The sequence below is a fragment of the Lotus japonicus genome, chromosome 4 (assembly GCF_012489685.1).
Source record: "Lotus japonicus ecotype B-129 chromosome 4, LjGifu_v1.2".
In the NCBI taxonomy this organism is placed as follows: Eukaryota; Viridiplantae; Streptophyta; class Magnoliopsida; order Fabales; family Fabaceae; genus Lotus; species Lotus japonicus.
This window is the reverse complement of record NC_080044.1, coordinates 60,818,496-60,838,646: the sequence shown is the minus strand read 5'-3', so window position 1 is coordinate 60,838,646 and position 20,151 is coordinate 60,818,496. Positions and strand designations below refer to the sequence as shown.

At 33.8% G+C, this 20,151-nt stretch overlaps 2 protein-coding genes across 2 annotated transcripts; both read right to left on the bottom strand.

Annotated features, from left to right (window-relative positions):
• Window positions 1-3,069: 3,069 nt before the first annotated feature.
• LOC130713871 (protein CANDIDATE G-PROTEIN COUPLED RECEPTOR 2-like) lies at window positions 3,070-8,379 on the bottom strand. Its single transcript, XM_057563692.1, has 6 exons — window positions 7,953-8,379; window positions 6,363-6,554; window positions 3,840-4,002; window positions 3,654-3,756; window positions 3,493-3,574; window positions 3,070-3,405 (listed from the first exon to the last, which is right to left on the bottom strand). The coding sequence occupies exons 1-6, from the start codon at window positions 8,184-8,186 to the stop codon at window positions 3,328-3,330; spliced, it is 852 nt and encodes a 283-aa protein (XP_057419675.1). The 5' UTR covers window positions 8,187-8,379; the 3' UTR covers window positions 3,070-3,327.
• Window positions 8,380-10,951: 2,572 nt separating this feature from the next.
• LOC130712022 (flavonoid 3'-monooxygenase-like) lies at window positions 10,952-18,745 on the bottom strand. The gene is made up of 3 exons (XM_057561841.1): window positions 18,253-18,745; window positions 12,209-12,652; window positions 10,952-12,051 (listed from the first exon to the last, which is right to left on the bottom strand). Exons 1-3 carry the CDS (start codon window positions 18,697-18,699, stop codon window positions 11,410-11,412), a joined length of 1,533 nt encoding a protein of 510 aa, XP_057417824.1. The 5' UTR covers window positions 18,700-18,745; the 3' UTR covers window positions 10,952-11,409.
• Between the last annotated feature and the right edge of the window lie 1,406 nt (window positions 18,746-20,151).

Below are 20,151 nucleotides of genomic sequence, written 5' to 3'. Positions count from 1 at the left end.
TTATTTTTCTTCTATCATATATTTTTTAAATGGTACTGTGAAGAGAAATTACCTCTAAAATATTCAATAAAGCGCTGATGACATGCTGAAGAGTTAAATAGATATTCGCTCCTAAATAGTCGAAGGTATGAGCATCAGATGATCTGCTCTTCAATTAAAATTTTACCAAATGTCTAAAAATTTAAACTCTCAACTTACAAGAATGTGAGAATTAAATATGGAACTACGCTAAACTAAGTACAGTGGGAGTGTGTGAGTATATTCAGAGTGAATATTTTTAGTTTTTCACTATTTGTAAATGGCTAGTGGAAGTGTACTTTTGCAATTTTAGTCATTACTCCTAGTAAATATGCTATTGATCACGCTCCTCTTTTGATTTCTTTACCCTATATCAAAGGAAGAAATAGTTGCATAGGGACTCGTAAAAAGGTGAGTAGGTCTGAGCAATGAACGGGGGACCCTGTGGCCTGTGGGAGTGTGTCACTTGTGTTATCTTTTGTGACTTCAAACATCCAAAGAAACGGTCGGAGAAATAAATAAAGTGGCCTATGAGCATTTTCTTGACCCATTAGCCAAAGGTTCAGGGCAGGGTTGATAGTAGTAGGGTGTGTTTGTTTTACATTTTAATCCACTGCACTGAGCACAAATTTCAAAGCATCACTCAAAACTTTCATAAGCTTTGAATGTGAATGAAGGACCTTTAAAAGTACGTTTGGATAAAACATGTGTCACTTTTAATCGCTTATTTCTATGTGTAGCTTATGCCTTGATTCAGGGACGGATGTAGGTGCAGTGCTATGGGAATTTGGTTTGGCACCCCACCTATTGGGTTTTGCACCCCACTTTATTAAAAACGGGAATTTAAATTCCGATTTTAATACGAAAAAAACGGAAATTAAAAAACCGTTATGTATTTTAGCATATGTGGCACATTTTCAACCGTTCATTGCATATAAAAAACAAATCGGAATTTTAAATTCCGTTTTGAAAACGGAAATTAAATTTCCGTATTGAATACATGGGGTGCCAAACCCAATAGGTGGGGTGCCAAACCCAAATCCCCAGTGCTATGAGGGCAAGTGCCCTCACTTAAATTTTGAAAAAACATTAGAAAAAAAATTGAATGGTAAAAGTATGTGGTTTTTTATGGTCATTTTGATAAAAAATGCTCTCACTTATGTTTCACATTGCTAAATGTCATCACGTGTGTCTCACATTTCTAAATACTCTCACTTGAGTAGTAAAGGTATGTAGTTTTTGATGGCTCATTCGGTAAAAAATGTCATCACTTGTGCCCCATTTGGTAAAAAAATGTTATCACTTCTAATAGTATATGATAATTTTTTTGTTACGAATTTATATATATATTTTGACCTCATTACATCAAATTTCTGGATTCGTCACTGCCTTGATTACATATGCTGAGGCGAGAGTATGAGAAACCAAACATGTAGAAAATCTAATTATAAAAAAAAAACATGTAGAAAATTTCTCATAGATATGTTTCACATATGAGTAATGATATATACACATATCTCTACTCTTTTTCCACCTTCATTTCTATCTATTTCTCTTTTTTCTATCAATCAAATCACATATCACATCTTTACTTTCTTTCTCCTTTCTTCTTATCTCTCTCTTCCTCCACCTCTCCACATCTCAAAATTGAGGTGTGAAGATATAATTATTCTTCACATGTCATGGTCCCATCTAATTGAATGTTATTTCTACTACATGTACTTGTGAATCGCCAGAAATAATGACACAGGAATCTATCCCCTGCTTCTCATATAAATATGTGTGGATCATTAAATTTGGCACCCCCATCATTAGAAATGTCACCCCACTTACGGAAACTCAGTTTCCGAAATATTTCGGAAATAAGGTTTCCGAAGCAGTTTTTTACTCAAAAGTGTGGTTTTTTACTCAAAAGTGTGGTGTTAGATGTATTTTGAACTAAAAATCACGAATTAATTTCGGAATCTAAGATTCCGAAATAATTCGGAACTTAAAAATCCGAAAATTGAGGTGTGAAATCTAATGGTTGGGGTGGCAAATCTAGCTCTCATATGTGTGTGATACTGAATTGAAATATCTCAGCGATACCAACAACAGCTAAATGATTTTAGTTTTTACATAGAAATATGGCAACACTAACCCTCACATGTACACAAGGAAAAGAGGAGCAACATGAAAAGAAAATGAGCCTGTACAAGAAAGTAGCTACACAATGCAGAAACTGTGATTTATTAGTACAAAAAAATGCAGTAACTGTGATTAGTGGTTCAATAAGGAGGTACCATAGAGCAGTTACCAAGATATGAAATATTATTATTATTAACTTTAGGCTCTTACAGTCTTACTTGTTACTTGTTAGAGCTTCTCGAGAAACAGGCATTATAAATTTATAAATTGCCTGGGCCGTCTAAGTAGGCATGCAGCATGCAACTAAGGGCAGAGTCAGTCAACACAAATCTGGGTTAGGTTTTATAACTTTTAAGAGTAAAGGAGGTCTATGAGACTATGACAATTAGATACAAACTAGTTAGCAACAAAATTCCTTTCAATGGTTTGGACCTAGAAAGAATCTTATTCAGAAACAGCTTTTTAATGCAAAAAAATCTAAAGAATAATTCACCAGCCTATATCAAATAATTTACATTATTAGATTAAATCATCAAAGTCAAAAGAGATCCCTCTCATGCCGAGTGTAAAAGGTCCTGAATTGACTAGAAATATGATCTAAATAATCTTTACATAAGATAGAAATCATCTCCATGACCTAGCTTTTAAGGTGGAGTTAGATCTAATCTGAATTCTAAGACGGATAACATTCTCCAAAATTGAAGGTCTTGCATAGCAAGTAATCCATCAGGTCAGGAGGTGCATGTTATAAAATGCAGTGCTCATTGTGTGCCTTGAACATGTAATTGCTTATCATGTCAGTCTTGAATAGGGAGATAGTGGAGTAGATGTTCAAGAACTTTAATTTTCAGTTTGTATTTTGAATAGATACTTATGAATTTGAAGCCTGGCAAATATCAATGCTAGTTTGGATTTTGAGGCTGATTTTGATTTTCAAGCACCAGTTGGTTTCTTGTTTCCTGTATTCTTGGATGATAGAAATATGATGGAGTTCGAAAGCACTATTCCTTTAGCAACATTACAAAGGAGGATGTAGGGTCATAGTGTCATACAGATTCAACATATCATTAAGAAGTTGATGGAGCAGAGCTTCACTTGACTTTTAGTTAGAGAGTCTAAATATTTACAGTGCAGAGAACAAAAGATGATTTTGCTTCCTTCCATTTAGAAGTTGCTGAGGAATTATTCCCACTCAGCATCAAAGAATCCAGCATCTTTCATTTCAGAGTAATATGCGTTATCCAAAAGGAAATCTTCCTCCTGCACCAAGTGCAAACACATAATATAATGTTCATGCACATATTATAGAAAACCAAAAAGAAACAGTGAATATCTTAGAGTGCTTGCCTGGAAAAAATCTGCTAGAAAAGTTACATACAGAAATGGAAGATATAATGAGTGATAACAAAGCACAGTAAGATTATACAACCTGCAAATAAACATAAAATCCATCATTTAGAGATAATAACTGAGTACACCTTCTAGTTACAAAAAAGATATAGGCTTACCAACTGCCAAGGCCAGCGCCAATTCCTGATAGCCCACAAGCAAACAGAGTAACAGCACTGAAGACAAACATCACAACAACGTAGTTGTAAAAAGCTGGCCTCGCTGCAAAGGCGACACAAAATTTCAAGTTGGTACATGAATCCGTTTAGATTATAACAGACAACTGAATAAGACATTATACTCACGAGGCAGCTTTTCTCTCCATTTAGAGAAGTGTACAAATAAAATGAAGCCATATGCTGCAGCGAGCAATAATTTATGTACTATCCACAAGCACCACTTGATTGTATCAGTGCTTCCAACATCATTATTGAACAATGGGACCCCAAATCCAAAAACATAGATTGCCTGATAAGGAAGTACTTAATTAGCACAAGGGGAGTCAAGAAACCATACATGAGGAGTAAGAAAAATGCTAACAAGTAACAACACACTTTTTTAAAATTCTCTCCTACACACTCCACGTGATTAGTATATTTTTTGTAAAGTCTACACATTTTTTTAATTGAGGCAAATGTGTTGACTTTTTGAAAAATAAACCAATCACATGAAATGTGTTGGATAGTGTTTAAAAGATCGTGTTGGTAGCATTCAAGGAGTAAATATGAAACGAACAGGCATAAGCTGACGGGATGTAAACATTGTGCTTCATATGCAAGGAGAAATAGCCATGAAAGGAAAATAATTGCAAGTTGTGTGACTTCCACTATTATTATCATTACCATTATTTATTTTTTATTATTATTATTTTTAGGAAATAAAAATAATTCATATTGAAGAGAGACGAAAAATTACATGTCAGGGATAAGCAATCATCAAAATAACTGAGAGAAAAACAAAGAACTGCCATTTAAATAGAGCTTGATTCAATGACTAAGTCAAGTTATCAAACTTTAATATGCTAACCCCAACATAATAGTAACATTTCTTCCTAGTTCCTACATCTCCTAAGGAAGGGGGGTAGGGGTGAAGTTTATGTTGCAGTTTAAGGTATTCAAAGCAACAATGAGGTATTACATCATGAACACTTTCATCATGTATGTGCACAAATAATATTAGGGGTGGAAATAGGCCGAGCCGAGCCAAGCTTTGCGTGGCCTAGGCCTGGCCTGCATTATCTTTTCGTGGCCCAAGCCTGGCCTGTGGCCTATCAATAGGCCAAATTTTGTGGTTTGGCCTGGCTTTTTCTAAGGCCTGGCCTGGCCTACAAGCCTGCTTAAAAGCCTATTTAACAGACAATTTTATCAAAAGAATAGGCTGGCGGGCTAATAAGCCTTTTATATATCATTGCATTTTCTTTTCAAATAAAAAAACCTGTATCATTGCATTTCAAAAACTAAATCTGTATCATTGAATATGTCTGGAACGTTTCTAATCTAGGTTAGGGTAGGGACTTGGGGTTTTCTTTTATACTAAACTATACATCAGTTTTAAAAAATCAAATAATATATTATTATATTATATTTATTTATATTATTAATAAAAATAATATATAAATAGGCTGGCCTGTTAGGCCAAATAGGCTTTTTTAATAGTTTGGGCCTGCCCTTTTTAGTTAAACAAGCTTTTAAAAAAGCCTAAGCCTAAGCCTGGCCTTTTTAATAAACGAGCAGAGCTGAGCCGAGCCTCTAACGAGCCAAGCCATAGGCCCCTGACGAGCCGCCTGACCTATTTCCACCCCTATGCGCAATATGTATTTGTGGTTCTAATCCAAGGATTTATATTTCCTCATTTATTACAATACCATGTTTGGATCTCCCCAGCACAATATTTTTCAGATGCACAGCCGTTTCTTGAGCTAAAACATTTTTCATATTCTTAACATTCATGAGATACCCGTCTCCCCCCCCCCCCAATCATAAGATGTAACTGAAGCCAATTCTTTGTAGTAATCTGGAAACCTGTTCCAACTCAATAAAAGATTAAATTTGATAAAGCATGTGATTAAAACCCAGTAATGTATTACAATCTTAAAACATACTACACACCAGTATTTCATCACAAAACATACGCTATATCTGTCAGACCAGGTAAGATACATCTAGGTCCTAGTATTCATTGAAAACTGACAGTGATTTTTTTACTGAATGATAGAGTTGAGTTCAAAAATCATATAGCAAAAACCAAAAAACTCATAAAGATTGCAAAAATGAGGTTGCAATTATTCATTATGGCCTTTTGAAAACTTGACCATGGACATTCACAGAGGACTCTAACATGAACTTATGGACAGTTACCATTACCATAGAATCACTACCAAAACAAGTTCGCTTGTCAAGTCAAACACATTTTCTCTAGTATCATAGAAGCTGTAAAGCGTTCTAAAGAATTGTTTTCATGGAACTCTATGATGCTGCTTCAAATCAGGTTGCAATCAAACTACTGATCAGCGTTGCTGATATAAACCAATGACGATTCATTAGCCAACTGACTACTTTTCTTCTTTGCATATTGCTAATACAAAGGTCTATGGTTTTCTAAGCAGATATATTGCAACTAGATGAAGCTTAAGACTATGGTTTTGAAAACAGGTAACTGGTGCGGAGAAAATTAAATGCCTGGACAGAGGAAAATTATATGAAACCGAGAAAGACTAAATAAATTTAGACACCAAACAGGGGCATAAAAATTCACTTATATTTTATAAAACAAGTAAATATGCATACACATGCATGTATATAACTTAAATGAATGTAAACCAGTCTCACCTTAAGAAGGATATCCACAAAGACAATAATTCCTGATACAATGAAAGTGTGTGCTAGAGCTTCCATGGCATTCATGTAGTTATCCTTTAGTAAGAAAGCCATCAAGCTTATCTCTAGACATAGCATACCAGATGTCGTAAACAATGACAGGAGATTCCATGCAACCTGCTTTCCGGGAGAACACTGCCATGTCTGTTTAAGCAAAAAAGAAGCCGAAGTTGAAAGGTTAAAGATAATCTCTGATTTTACATAGGGATTCTTGAGCAATATGGTTTAATTCGTTGAAAAAGGGCCAAGCTACGACATGTTATTGTGTCAAGAATTATCAAGCAATGTAATCATTGTATAGCTCTTGAATTCATGCTTTCTTTCACAAAAAGAGCACCAGATGAAGCGCTGCATAGCCAACACTAAGCTCTGGACCTACAGTGCTCAGGCCAATGGGAAGAGGTAAGAAAGCTTATCAGCCTTGATGGGGCCCAACACCAAGAATCTAGCACTCCATGGTCAGTGCTGAAAATTATTTTTAACAGTATAAAAATTATAAAAGTTAGAGAAATCTTTTGGCAGAGAGAGGGATCATGAAGCATGCGTCTTTGAAACTGCTTTTCAAAGGAATACAAGCCTTGAATGTGGAAGCTCCGATCTAGCTTCTACTCTATGGATCTAGAAGAGTTTTCTCCGTCTCTTTGCTCTTTTGCTTCTATTATCATGTGAAAACATATTCTTTAGGCTAGGGAAGGATGGATCCAAATTTAAACTCAATTGCACCTCAGATTCGATGCTTTTAGTCAAGCTCTTTGTCCTTGATCAAGTGATTCCTTCTGTTCGTAACGCTTTACATGCCTTGGTCCACCACAAGATAATGATATGTCCATATATCCAATCGAAAAATTAGTGTACGGGAGGTCTTGAAGTAATCACCACATAAGTTGATGATCTATGAAAAGACGTCGGTGTAAATAAATGTGATCTTGCGTAAATTCCCTTGCTTCGATTGATTATTGCCAAATAAGCCAATCTAAGGAATTAGTCAACTAAGGTCAGGAATAAAGGATTGCGGTACCAAGGAAATGAACTTAATTATCTAACTGAGTTGATTTCTGACTAAGAACTTGGTTTGGGTTCAATAAATGCATTAAGGGAAAATAAGGTGAAATCAGACCCTAACCCCTCTATCATTATTTCCTGTGCATTGTAAAGCATTGCTGCATTGTATACATTTGAAACTTCAAAAAAATATTTAACTCTTTCTGCATGTCATCTAGATATCTTTTAGCACTCTCTTCAACCAAAATGAACTAGTCCAAATATTGATTTACCTTACCAAGTACATTACTACCTAATTAACAATTCCTTGTAGGAACAATACTCTCACACTCACACTTCATTCCTTGCAACACTCACCCTACTTGACAATGTAAAAAACATACAGCCAATCATAAAAAACTGTGACAAAAAAATGCAAAGAAATCGGGAAAGACCCAGATGCAAATTCTGCACCAAAACCACTGAAATTTCAAGAGAATCACAACAAGTTCCGAAATTTCGCAAAGAAAGGGAAGATATGATTGATGGGCATGTATGTACCTGAAGAAAAGACCAAGCGAGGTTCAAAAGGGTAACAAGCCAGAGGAGGGCATAATAGGAAATCAAAATGTATGAGCCACCATGAAAGAGCCTCCTGAAGTTCTTCTTGGCGCGCACCACCAGATACACGATGAACAGAACCGACGAAACGACAAGGAAGGTGTCGTATCCGTTGCAGTTCAGATCAACCACATCGCTGTTGATCTTGATCTCCTCTTCCACGCTCCTTGACATGGTTTAGTTTCGTTGTTGTTACGTCCCTGATTCACAGAGTGTGATTGATTCACAAGAAAACATTGTTTGTTTGGTTGTTGAGAAAGTGGAGTGGAGTTGTGTTCAACTAGATCGTGGAATTGGTTGGGTTGAATGGTAGATCATGGAACGACCAAAGCTTCTGTCAGCAACACTAATTAGGATTAGGGAGGAAACACAAACTTTCCATTTAATAATAGTTGATTACTGTTTTTGTTTTTATTCAAGGTCGGACTAAGTAACTAATGGAATGTTTGCTCCAAGCGGTAAACGAATGATCATCACCTGTGATTCATTCTCTAAACGAGGTCGGTCTTCCAATCTCTAAATGTGCTTTGTTAGATTAAGAACGATATTCATTCGATCGAACCGTAACATTATGTGTTGTTCAAGCTGGCTACCAAAACCATTGCAAGTGCATAAGATCAATCATGTCTGATATTATTGATAAGAGTCGGAGCGCATTTGTGATTGGTAGACCGATCACGAATAATGTTTAATCGCTTTTGAGTGCTTCCATAACGTGAAGAAAAAAAAATCACAAGTGGGAAGAGGGTGGTGTCGTTGAAGCCTGGTGTGTCAAAGGCTACTGATGGAATTGAATGAGATTTTCTGAAGGGTAATCTTACTCAGATGAGTTTCCGAACCATTGGGTGAAGTTGATTATGATGTGTTTTTTTTTATAAGCAATTATTATGAGGTGTGTTACTACATAAAACTTTTCTATGGTGATGGATGGTTTTCCCTAAATGAGTTTTGCTCATTTCTGGGAACACCGTCATTGGGATCCTCTATCTCCTTACGTGTTCATTATTTGTAGATAGGGCATTAATGCCATGTTTCGGAAGTATGTGGAGGATGGAGCTCTCTATGACAATATAGTCTTCCTCTGGGTTACTACTCGGGATGCCAACCATTTTATAAGTCACAGTTCCTTTGTAGCCAAAATGTCCCTAGTATTAGTTGTCATGAGGTTCAATAGCTTTTGGGAGCTAAGGGTCTAAGGCGTTGGAGAGCTTTTGATAAGTATTTGAGTTTGCCAACCATGCATCATCTATCTATATCTATCTATATATATATGTAAAGCTCACTTGAGCTTTTGCATTAAACTCATTAGCAAAGAGTATTAAATGCATTAAACCATATAATTCTCAAATTAAAAACTAAAAAAAATTATTGTCAATATTAAAAATTAATTTTGTTAAAAAAAACTGAAATTTTCTTTAGTTTTGTATTTAACAAATATTGGAAATTAAAATTAGTTAATAATAAAATAATATTTTTAATAAATAATGTAGATAAATAGTTTTAAAATTAAAAAGCGCCGCTAAAATGAATTTAAAGTTAACTATAACATATATGTGCATTATTGAAAAAATATCTAATAATAATTTTGATCTATGATATATTAGTAAAAATTACTTATCCATGAGAGGGTTGTTCTCATGAATCATTTGCTATTAATAATATTCATCTTTTGTTGTAAAAAAAAAATACTTAAGGATGCATAATAGAGAAAAATAATAATGGTCAAAGTTGAATAAATGTTCGTTGTGAGAGGCATATCCATTTAATGTGATCGTAGAACCTCGAGAAATTATAAGTCTCTTGGCTATCGGCTTTGAGAAAACATTCAGAAACCAAATAAGTTAAATAAATTTAAATTCGCTTGATAATATTTTAAGCTATTTATGTTATCCCTTATCATAATTCTAAAATTTAAAATTAATTTATTCTTCTTGACCTTGACAAGTCACAACAAATGACTTTCTTGGTAAAAAGTTGGATTAGGCGAGCCCCCACACCCTAGAGGAACTTGCCCATGGACGAACAAGACCTAAAAGAGAGGAACTCGCTAGGGGCGAGAGAAAGGACTTAGGAGATTAGGACCCCCTTAGGGCAAGCGCCAGAGGCGGTTGATGTATGTAAGGGAGTTGGGCCGAGTGAGGTACGACCCAACAAGCCCCATTAGTGGCAAAGTTAAGGTTTCATGTAACCTCTATAAAAGGGGACTTTATGATCATTGCAAAGGATCATTCGGCATTTATTCTAAAGGATTAGGCTATTACTAGACTCATGCTTTACGTACTAGGGTTTGAGGCTTATACCATTCTTGAGTGTTCATTTCCAGAACAAAAGTATAAAAAATGATATTAAAATTTATTTCATGACACTAGCACTTAACATTTTTTTACATAATTTAAATATTTCAAATTAACTTAATAATTTTTCATAAATTTTTTTATTTCTAAAAATCATTTCTATGCTAATAATTAAATATCAATAACAAAATTTGAGTAATATTAATTATTTATACAAAAAAATCTAATAATATTTATTGAAATGTCTTAACACAGTTTATTTACAATTATAATTAAAAAATATTTTATTATTTATTTAAACTATAATAATTTATATATAATGTTAAAAAATATTGTAAGTAAACCCGTGCAACGCACGGGTATAATATCTAGTTTGTAAATTAAAGTCCAAGATTTTAAATTTTGTCTCTACTGTATTGGAAGAAGTTGAAGGGACGAAGGGAGAATACGTTATAATAAATATGATTTTTTTGTGTATTTGACGGGTGCAAATCCATCATTAAATTTGAAATTCAAAATATAAAATGAAGTGATATGATCAATTACATGTGCAAAACTCTTTGTACACCATCAATACATGTAAATTAAATATATTTATATATAAGAATTAAATATATAATACAAAAAACAATTTTAGAAAATCTATTTAAGACTTAAGGACACCACAAGAATTTCATCTATCATAAATCCTGCCACTTAAACCAACATATACATACAATCTCAAATTGGGAGCAGCAATATAACTAACTTAACCCTTTCTTAAAATTTGAATAAACAACTTAACCCTATTTTCCTTTTTTCATGAACTAGGGTACCAACTTTTTTTTTTCTTTTATTCATCAACACAACTAGCTTTAATAAAAAGAGGGAGGGTGAAGGGATTAACTTGTCATGTTCTCAAATGATGACTCATTTCACAATTTCACTAAAACAAAATTACCATGTCAAGTAAAAATCATTCATATAAAATTTTAGTTACCTAGCCACCGCACTTACGTCTTTTCTAATTGACATGGTAAAATTTGATTAGTGAGATAGAAAAATGTGACACGAAATGAGACGTAATATATGACAAGAACCCAAACTCACAATTAAGAAAACCACTATGAAGAGTACACATGTGGTGAAAGTCTAGGGCGAGGGTGCACCGAAAGAGGCACAACTCTTTGCAATGTGATCCCATACGCTTCATCCATGTTAAGCTTTTCGGGGTTCATACCATTCTCCAACTCCCAATCAAAAGCATGAATCAAAGTTGCAATGAGCAATTGAACCATCCTAATGCCAAGATTCATACCAGCACATATTCTACGCCCCGCACCGAATGGAATCACCTCAAAATCAGTCCCCCTAATATCAACACTAGCCTTCTCACCACCCGGGAGGAACCTTTCGGGCCTAAACTCCAAAGGGCTGGCCCATTCCTTTGGGTCACGTGATATGGCCCAAACGTTGACCAAGAGAGTTGCACCTTTGGGGATATGGTAGTCGAAGACCTCACAACTCTTTGCTGCAGCACGTGGGAGAGAAAGAGGGGTTGATGGATGGAGACGAAATGTTTCCTTTACCACTGCCTCTAAGTAAGGAAGGTTGGGCATGTCTAGTTCAGTCACAAGCTTGTCCTTGCCTACAACATTGTCCAATTCTTGTTGCACTTGGCCCATGATTCTTGGGTTCTTGATTAATTCAGCAATTGCCCACTCAGCTGTGCTTGATGATGTGTCTGTCCCAGCTGTGAACAAATTCTGTAACACACATTTGTTAGTGAGTGACTTAATTTGAGCAATTGAAACTATAGGGACCAAAACACACATTTTTTAAGATCATAGGGAAAAAAGGTAATTAAGTCTATAAAAAATATTTCAAGTGCAACATGATTAACATTATATGTTAAGTACGTACCAAAAGTAGTGCTTTGATCTCAGTATCATTGAGTTTGTCTCCATCCTCCGGAGCCTCTTTTAGTGACAACAAAGTACTCAACAAGTCTTGTTGCTTCTCACTCTTCAAAATTACCTTTTGCTCCTCAATAATGTGGGCAAAAAATGCATCAAACCTGTTGTGTAATTTTTTCATCTTGCCTTGCACTCCTTGAAGGTCCAACCACTCCAAGGGAGGAATAAAGTCACCGATATTGAAAACTCCGGCCAAAACCATAAGTTCCACCACCATAGACTTAAACTCATCTGCCCTCGGATCACAACCACCTTTGCCGTCGTCGAAAACTCGCCGTCCCATCATTGCCCTTGCCAATGCATTGGTCGTGCACACATTCAACATTTGTGCTAAGTTTACTGCTTTAGACCCTGAACTTGCTAAATTGTGTATCAATCTCGCTACCTCTTCCTGCATACGTGAGCATTATTCCCAATTTAAAAATTAAATAAACTCAAGTGAAAGGTAACATTACAATACATGTTGATCATAATTGATTATTACTCCATCCGTTCCTTATTAACTGTCCACTTTAAAGAAAAAATTGTGTTCATATATATTTGTCCACTTAGAGTTTCAAGAGAGCATTAATTGATGTTTTTCCAAGAAATGTCCTTACAGAAACAATAAATGAAGAAAGATAAAATACATTCTAAAGGGTTATATAGGAACAAATAATACTTTTATGAAAATCAACACAATTAATTGCTTTCCTTAATTTGTGTGAACCTTCTCTTCCTGGGCAGATAAATAGGAACGAAGGGAGTATTTGTTAAGCTATTTATATAAATATAAAACAATAATTCCATAAATCTAATCAATTAATAAATTACTTAGTATTTGCTGATTTAGCTTTTCACTTAGGCTATGTTTGGCATGTCATTTCAGCTAGCTTATAGCTTATTTGACTAGCTTAAAGCTTATTTGACTAGCTTAAAAGCTCTTCAAAAGTGTTTGGTGAATGAGTTTATTTTAGTAGCTTAAAGCTTTAAGCTATAAGCTATCTCAGGTAGCTTATAGCTTATTAAATTTATTCTCATTTTTATCCTTATTATTTTATTAAAATTCTACCATTACCCTTATATATTTATAAAAACACTAAACTTATTTTCCCCTCACACTTACGTATGCAGTTTCCGCCACCATTCCCGCCACACCGCTGCGCACCACAAGTATTATAAATATTATATTAATAAAAATAAATATTATATTTTTAAGATGATATATAACTGTAGCTAATAAAAATATTTAAAGTGATAATAATTTTAATATTAATATCATATTGGTATTAATGTGAAAATAAAGTAATGTTAAATATAAAAATAATTATACAAGTATGTCCTTTTATGTCATTTTACAATTTCAGCTTGTTTAATAGCTAGTTCTACCAAACACTTTTGTTTCAATCACGTAGTTTTTCAGCTTTCAGCTATCAGCTAGCTTATAAGCTTTCAGCTAGCTTTTCAGCTTTCAGCTAGCTTATCAGCTAAACATGCCAAACATAGCCTTATTTGCTAAAACTTTATTATTTTAGAAATTCATCAAGGCTATTGGTATTCACTTATATTCTTATCTACAACTTCATATTTTTATCTATCACATTTCTCATAAATTTTAAAATCAATAACTATTATTCTCTTTCTTTAATATAACTCAATTTTAAATAAGAATATTTTGGTTGAATTATATATTAATTAATGAACTCTTAAATTGTGTGCACAACTTTAAACAAAAAAAAATTAACCACAAGGGGTGGTACACAAGTGTAGAATGTGTATTTCCTTAAGGGATTTCGCCTAGGCTTCTGGCCCGGGTTCGATCCCCTCTGAGATAAAAAATAATTTTTGTGGTCATGGACATCACTACTATATCCCGAGCCAGATTAGTCACGTGAGGTCTTTTTCTCCGTGGAGATTGGTGGCCAAAGGACAAAAAATTTGAAATGTAGAAAGTAGCGGGTAATCCTGATTTAGTGATGATATGAATCAATAACAACAAATTAATCTTAATTAATTTACGCATAAATCTAGTTAGTATTGATTATATGGAAGCTCGATCTAGAATGGAATTAATGCATGAGGAACGAAGTTTGGGGATATTGGACTTTAAATTTGAGTGTTTGACAAGGACAACGTTGTTCTTTTGACGTTGTGGCCTTATTAACAACGTAGGTAAAGGTTGGTGGAGTTTGTGGTTTAAGAACACCAAGCGTCATAGTTTTACTTGAGGGATGTACTAGAGTTCTCCGCTGGCCCGGTTGTAATAAACCCACGTATACAACTAGCTAGCCCTATTTTCTAATGGACAAAAAAAGGCCTAGTTTTAAAGATGAAATATTATTTTATTTACATTTGTAGAACTTTTATCATCGCAAAGCAATATGCTAATTTTTATTTATTAATATAACTTATCAGCAACTAAGCCTAAAAAAAGTATAAAACAGACAATAGGTCAAATTTGTCTATTTTATGCAAATCCTAATAATTTCACACCTAATGAGCGTGATTAAATAAAAGATGAAATATGTGATGGAATTATAAAAGAAGTGGTACTACAAATCAAGAGTTAAGTTGCACTTTTGGTCTTTATATTATAGATAATGTATGATTTTTTTGACTCCTTGTAATATTTTTAGTGAATTCGGTCCCTCAAATTTTTAAGTTTTGCAATTAATTCTATTAATAACTTTTATTAATGTGTGATTTTAGTTACTGTATTAACTATTTTGTAAATAAATCATTATAAGGAGTGTGAAAGAGTGTGTTCAAAAATATGTGCTGTGGGCACTTTTATTTTAAAAGTACATGATCTTCATTAGCTTGAAAAAACTACAAGTCCTAGAACCATACAGAGTCTTAACTAAATGTGCCAAAAAGTGCAATTAAGAAAAAAAAATTAAGAGAGAGTTCCGATCCGCAACAAATAGATTAACAAAGAAAAAAAGTCATAAGCATATTATTGATTAAATGTAAGCTCTAGAGTGCAATATTATTAATGCATGACGAACATATCCAAGGAATAAGGACTTTGTGTGTGTTTGACAGAACGACGTTGTGACTTAGGTTGGTGGAGTATGTGGTTTCAGAACAACTAAGCGTCGGTTTCAGAACAAATTGTCGTATCTCCGAGAAAAAGGTAGAAAGAACAAATGAAATAGTACACGTCATAGTCCATAGTTCAGAAAGTTTGCAAACACTTTGTATATTTTGGTCTTCTGCAAATAGAGAAACGAAGTTGACATCCATGTTTGGCCTATTTGTATAGATACGAAGTTGACATCCATGGCCCATGTATAGATCGAAAAGGGAGAAGAAGAAAAGAGATAGCTAGGGGAATACGATAAGGGTTGATGAGATTGAGAACTTTGTCTCTTAAATTAAGGATTTTAGAGTTTATTCTTAATTCTTGGAAACTGAAAATTTTCATTGATCAATCTTCTATTGCTCGGCTACACTCATTATATTAGGAAAAAATAGAGTAAGAAAATAAAATATTTAATGAATGATATAATTAAAATAAAAAAGTAAAAGTATATATGTAAAAATAGTGTTTCTGGATTATAGTTGAAACATAAACAAAATTAAAATGTCACCATGACATATTCAAGTTTTCGAGGATTAGCTCAAGTGATAAATGTTAAGGGATATAAAAGTTGAATAAGATTAGGGGTAAAAACTCTCAGATTTAAACTCTGAGAAGAGACTAATTTACCAACATTTGCCTAAAAAACACATCACATATGTTCAAAATGCTATGGCATTTGCTAATAGCACATTCACAACTAAAACTAAAATATATATTTGCTAATCAGAAATGCTGATAAGTAGTATCTGCGACATGAAATGATAGATTTAAACTTTGGTGTTGTTTGTTTTAATATTGATTTGCACCATTTCATAATAAACTAATCATGACTAATTATTTTATCATATCACTACTAAATTGAAATTTAATACCGTAAAAAAAATATTGTGAGTGGATACCAACTAAACTTATTCAATTCCTTATGGTCAAATATAAAAATGTTCATCGATATCATAAGCAGCAAATGTGCTTCAGTTGTGAGGGAGATTAATTTAATTTTTAGCCGGTTGTTTTAATCCCAAGCTACTAAATTTTAAAACCCAATAATATTTGAACATTTGTTTTAGAAAATTTTAGTTCATAACATAATTAATATTCTTAATTTAGAGTATTATAAAAAATTAAATTTTGAAAATTATTAAATGTGTAATTAGTAATTTTAGGGTGTGTGAAAAAACATCCTTCAATATTTCTTTCTAAAGTAAGTGCGGTTCTTATAAACCCACCTGCATACTTTTCCCATCACTTCATGTTCGACGTGTTAGAAATGGAAAATTTTAGAGTTTTTCACTCTACAACTTAAATTTTTTTGGATACTTAGTTCTTAATATATAGTAAAAAAAGATTATGATCGAATGTTTTAGAGTTCTATACTTTCCACCACCACTTCTTTTCTTTTAAAAAAGTTGAATTTTAACCTCCCTAATTTTGAAGATGAAAGATTACTGTTTACATTTTTAAAACCTTTGTTAATTATACAAAACTGTTCACTAAAAAAAATTTGTCCCCAAAATAATCTAATCGAAAAACTTCAACCATTGTTGTCAACATAAGACAAAATAAGTCATTGACCTATATATTTTTAAGAAAAAACAAATAGTAAGTCCATCATGTTGTGATAGTTGAGGGAAATATTATATATAAGTATTTTATTTTTTTGAAAACAAAAAAAAAATTATTGAATGGATAAACAATACAGCAACAGGGAAAACAGAGTATGAGGCACCAGACCCAGAAAAGAAAAACAGAATCAAGAGAAAAGAGCCACCAAGCGTGGGAAAAGGACGCTGCAGAAGAAGCCAAACAGCTAGCAACGGCCCTTTTATATGTTGAGAACGCAATTCCACTAGTTATTTTTAATCTTTGTTTTGTTACGGATTTTCATGTTAAATCTGGGTACATCTTATACTGAATATTATATTTACAATAAAGTTTTGTATATTGTAATTTTAAAGAAATAAGTCTGTCCATATATACTATAAAACTATTAAAAAAAAGCAATACTATTTTAGTGATCGATCACATGATTTTGAATCAAATCAATGTGATCTTTGAACTGGAAATTAGATAGTGTTAACATGCTTAATTCTGTGCTTTGGGTGGAACACTAATCTGATCTTTTGGCGCTGTGATGCTACAAGAATTCACATGAACTCTCAGGTGGTGTTTAATGAATTGCCTCAAAGGGAAACTACTCAAACTAGAGCTGGACTTGCCAGTAGCTGATGGAGTTTGTGTAAGAGGTGAGAGTGCTAAATCCAATATAATCATTCATGTGCAGCAATGATATATACATACCTTTTTTTTTATACACTTTATTTTCATATATTTTTATTTTTATCTCTCTCCTCTTATCATTTATCACATCTTATACTTTCTCTCTCTTACTTTTTTTCATTTCTTCTTATCTCTCTCCTCATCCACCTCATTCCACCTCAAAAATGAGGTGTCAACAAATAATTATTCATTGATGTGTAGTATATGTAACGAATAACTTAAGCTTTTGTCATAATTTTTAATTTTATGTATACTTTTTGTCGTATTCTTTAACTATCACAAAAGAAATGTTCTCTACCGTGACATCTCATGTGTGTGTGGGGGACCCTGGATCTCCATGCTAAAAGAGGCCGGAAATCAAAATCTCATTGAATTTCTATTTATGTAGCATTAAACACACACACGAATCTCTTGAACTCATTTCTTAACTTTCACGTTAGTTTCTCAAACCGACTCTATTATTATCATGATAAATCACAAACAGCAACAGCACACCTTCCATACATTAAATTATTTTCTTCATTTCATTCTTCTTGTTTAGTCAAATTATATATTTCATTTATCACTTATATTTCGTTTCTTTCTGTATTTCATAGTGTTCATGAAACATTTTTGTTTCTCAAAAACTAGATAAGAGGTTAATTACTTACTTGTCTCATGTGTCTGAAATCATCCAAAGCCTTGGTAGAGAACATGTGGAGGTTGGTTATTTTCCGGAGCAACCGCCACCGCGGGCCGTAAGGAGCAAACACAAGATCCTGGTAGTTATAGGCCATGTATTTGGCGCCGGCGTTCGGCGGGCGGCTGGAGAAATTGGCATCATGAACCTTCAAGAACTGCTCCGCCACGGAGGCGGAAGCGGCCACCACTACATGGACAAAGCCCAAGCGCAGGTGCATGAGAGGGCCGTGTTTGCCAGCCAAGGCGGCGAGGGCCTTGTGCGGTTCGGCGCCCATGTGAGGGAAGTTTCCGACGATGGGCCATGGCCGTGGCCCTGGTGGGAGAGGGGAGGAGGGTTGAGTTATGAGATTCAACAGCCGAGAAATGAGGATCGCTGCCACAATGGTGGCAACGGCAATAACAACCCATGGACACATGTTTTTAGCTAGCTAGCGTGCATGTGCTAGTGCAATATCCTCCTCTAAAGAATATGGTGATATATATAGGAAAAAATATTATAATATTTTGTAAAATAAATAAAGAATATATATGGTGAGATATAGAAAAAGAAAATGAAGCCTCAATAAATTAAAACACCAAGTGGCCGGACAAAAAAAGAATATTGGAAAGTGAGAGATCGATCCTGCTATATAACCTACTAATTAATATGATGATATATTCAGTAAGATATTTCACCGTCTCACTGACTCTCACTCGCGGTTTGTGTTCTAAGTGGGGAGTTTATATTATTGTATTTCACTATTTCTTGTTGGAAAATACTCAAAATAGAATAGATTGAGATATCGTGTCGTGGTTACTGGTGAACCACTGCCATAAAGTAAAATTTTATACGGATTTCAGTGCAAATTTTAACTGCTAGTTTTGTCTCCAAATTAAAGTTAACACAATCACATTTTAAACCGTACACGCATAATACAATGGAATCTTCACAAAATATTGTCCAAAACACGAAAGACGCAAAGAGGATGAAGGAGGAGTAAAATCAAGATCAACTTTCGAATCCCACACAAAACTGTTTTGTTTCATCGACTATATAAGCATTGAAACTGTATTTACAAGACCAAAGAAATCAGAAGGAATCGGTAGACTTAATAACCATTAAGCCTAATAGTCAATGGTAATTAATGGTAGTAAAACTGTATTATTACGATTGACTCATTAATCCTGTATCAACTTGATTATCTCATTAAGATTGTTTCATCATGTTAATCAAAGGCACATATTAAGCAACAAGTTGATTAAGAGGAAACGTGAAAGAAACGATTAATTCAGTTTTTTTATTAATTAGTGATTAGTATTTGATTTTCATTATCTCACATTTGTTTATTGTGGTGGGGAAAAATTAATTTTGATGCACATAGTGAACTTTTCTACCCTATTAGCGACCTATTAGATTTTTAAAATGTGTTAAATCAAATTATTAAATTAGATAATTTTTTCATATCTTTAATTAGCTAATGTAAAAGAAAAATCTTTCAACAGTGTATGTTTCCATTCTCAGTGCATTATGGTTTTTTCTAGAAAAGGAAAAAAAACGTACCATGATTATTATTGCTATAAATTAAATGTTGGATAGGACTTGTTAAAAGGCGGTGGTTATAACACTATATATACATTATGTGCGCATTGTAGCTTATAAAAAAAAAAACATTATGTGTGCATTGTAGCTTCACTTTTCAAGTTTCCATATAGCACGCTACAAAAATAGAGTGTTACCTAACTTGGATCGGTACATGAGGTAGCAGCTGGTTCTGGGTTCTCAGAAAGATCTTATGGAGCACTTATTTTAGAGTGACTCTATGCTGGTCTCCTGGATCTCTAGTGTTTAATTTTCTCTCCATTCAACTCCAATAATGATATATACACTC

Bases quoted from the DNA above. Each gene is read 5' to 3' on its own strand.
- LOC130713871 (XM_057563692.1), bottom strand. From the start codon at position 8,186: ATGTCAAGGAGCGTGGAAGAGGAGATCAAGATCAACAGCGATGTGGTT. The intron at 3,757-3,839 runs GTGAGTATAATG...TCGCCTTTGCAG, and splicing joins ATGGAGAGAAAAGCTGCCTC to CGAGGCCAGCTTTTTACAAC. The intron at 3,575-3,653 runs GTAAGCCTATAT...GTTTATTTGCAG, and splicing joins GGCGCTGGCCTTGGCAGTTG to GTTGTATAATCTTACTGTGC.
- LOC130712022 (XM_057561841.1), bottom strand. From the start codon at position 18,699: ATGTGTCCATGGGTTGTTATTGCCGTTGCCACCATTGTGGCAGCGATC. The intron at 12,653-18,252 runs GTAAGTAATTAA...TCACGTATGCAG, and splicing joins ATTTCAGACACATGAGACAA to GAAGAGGTAGCGAGATTGAT. The intron at 12,052-12,208 runs GTACGTACTTAA...TGTGTGTTACAG, and splicing joins AGATCAAAGCACTACTTTTG to AATTTGTTCACAGCTGGGAC.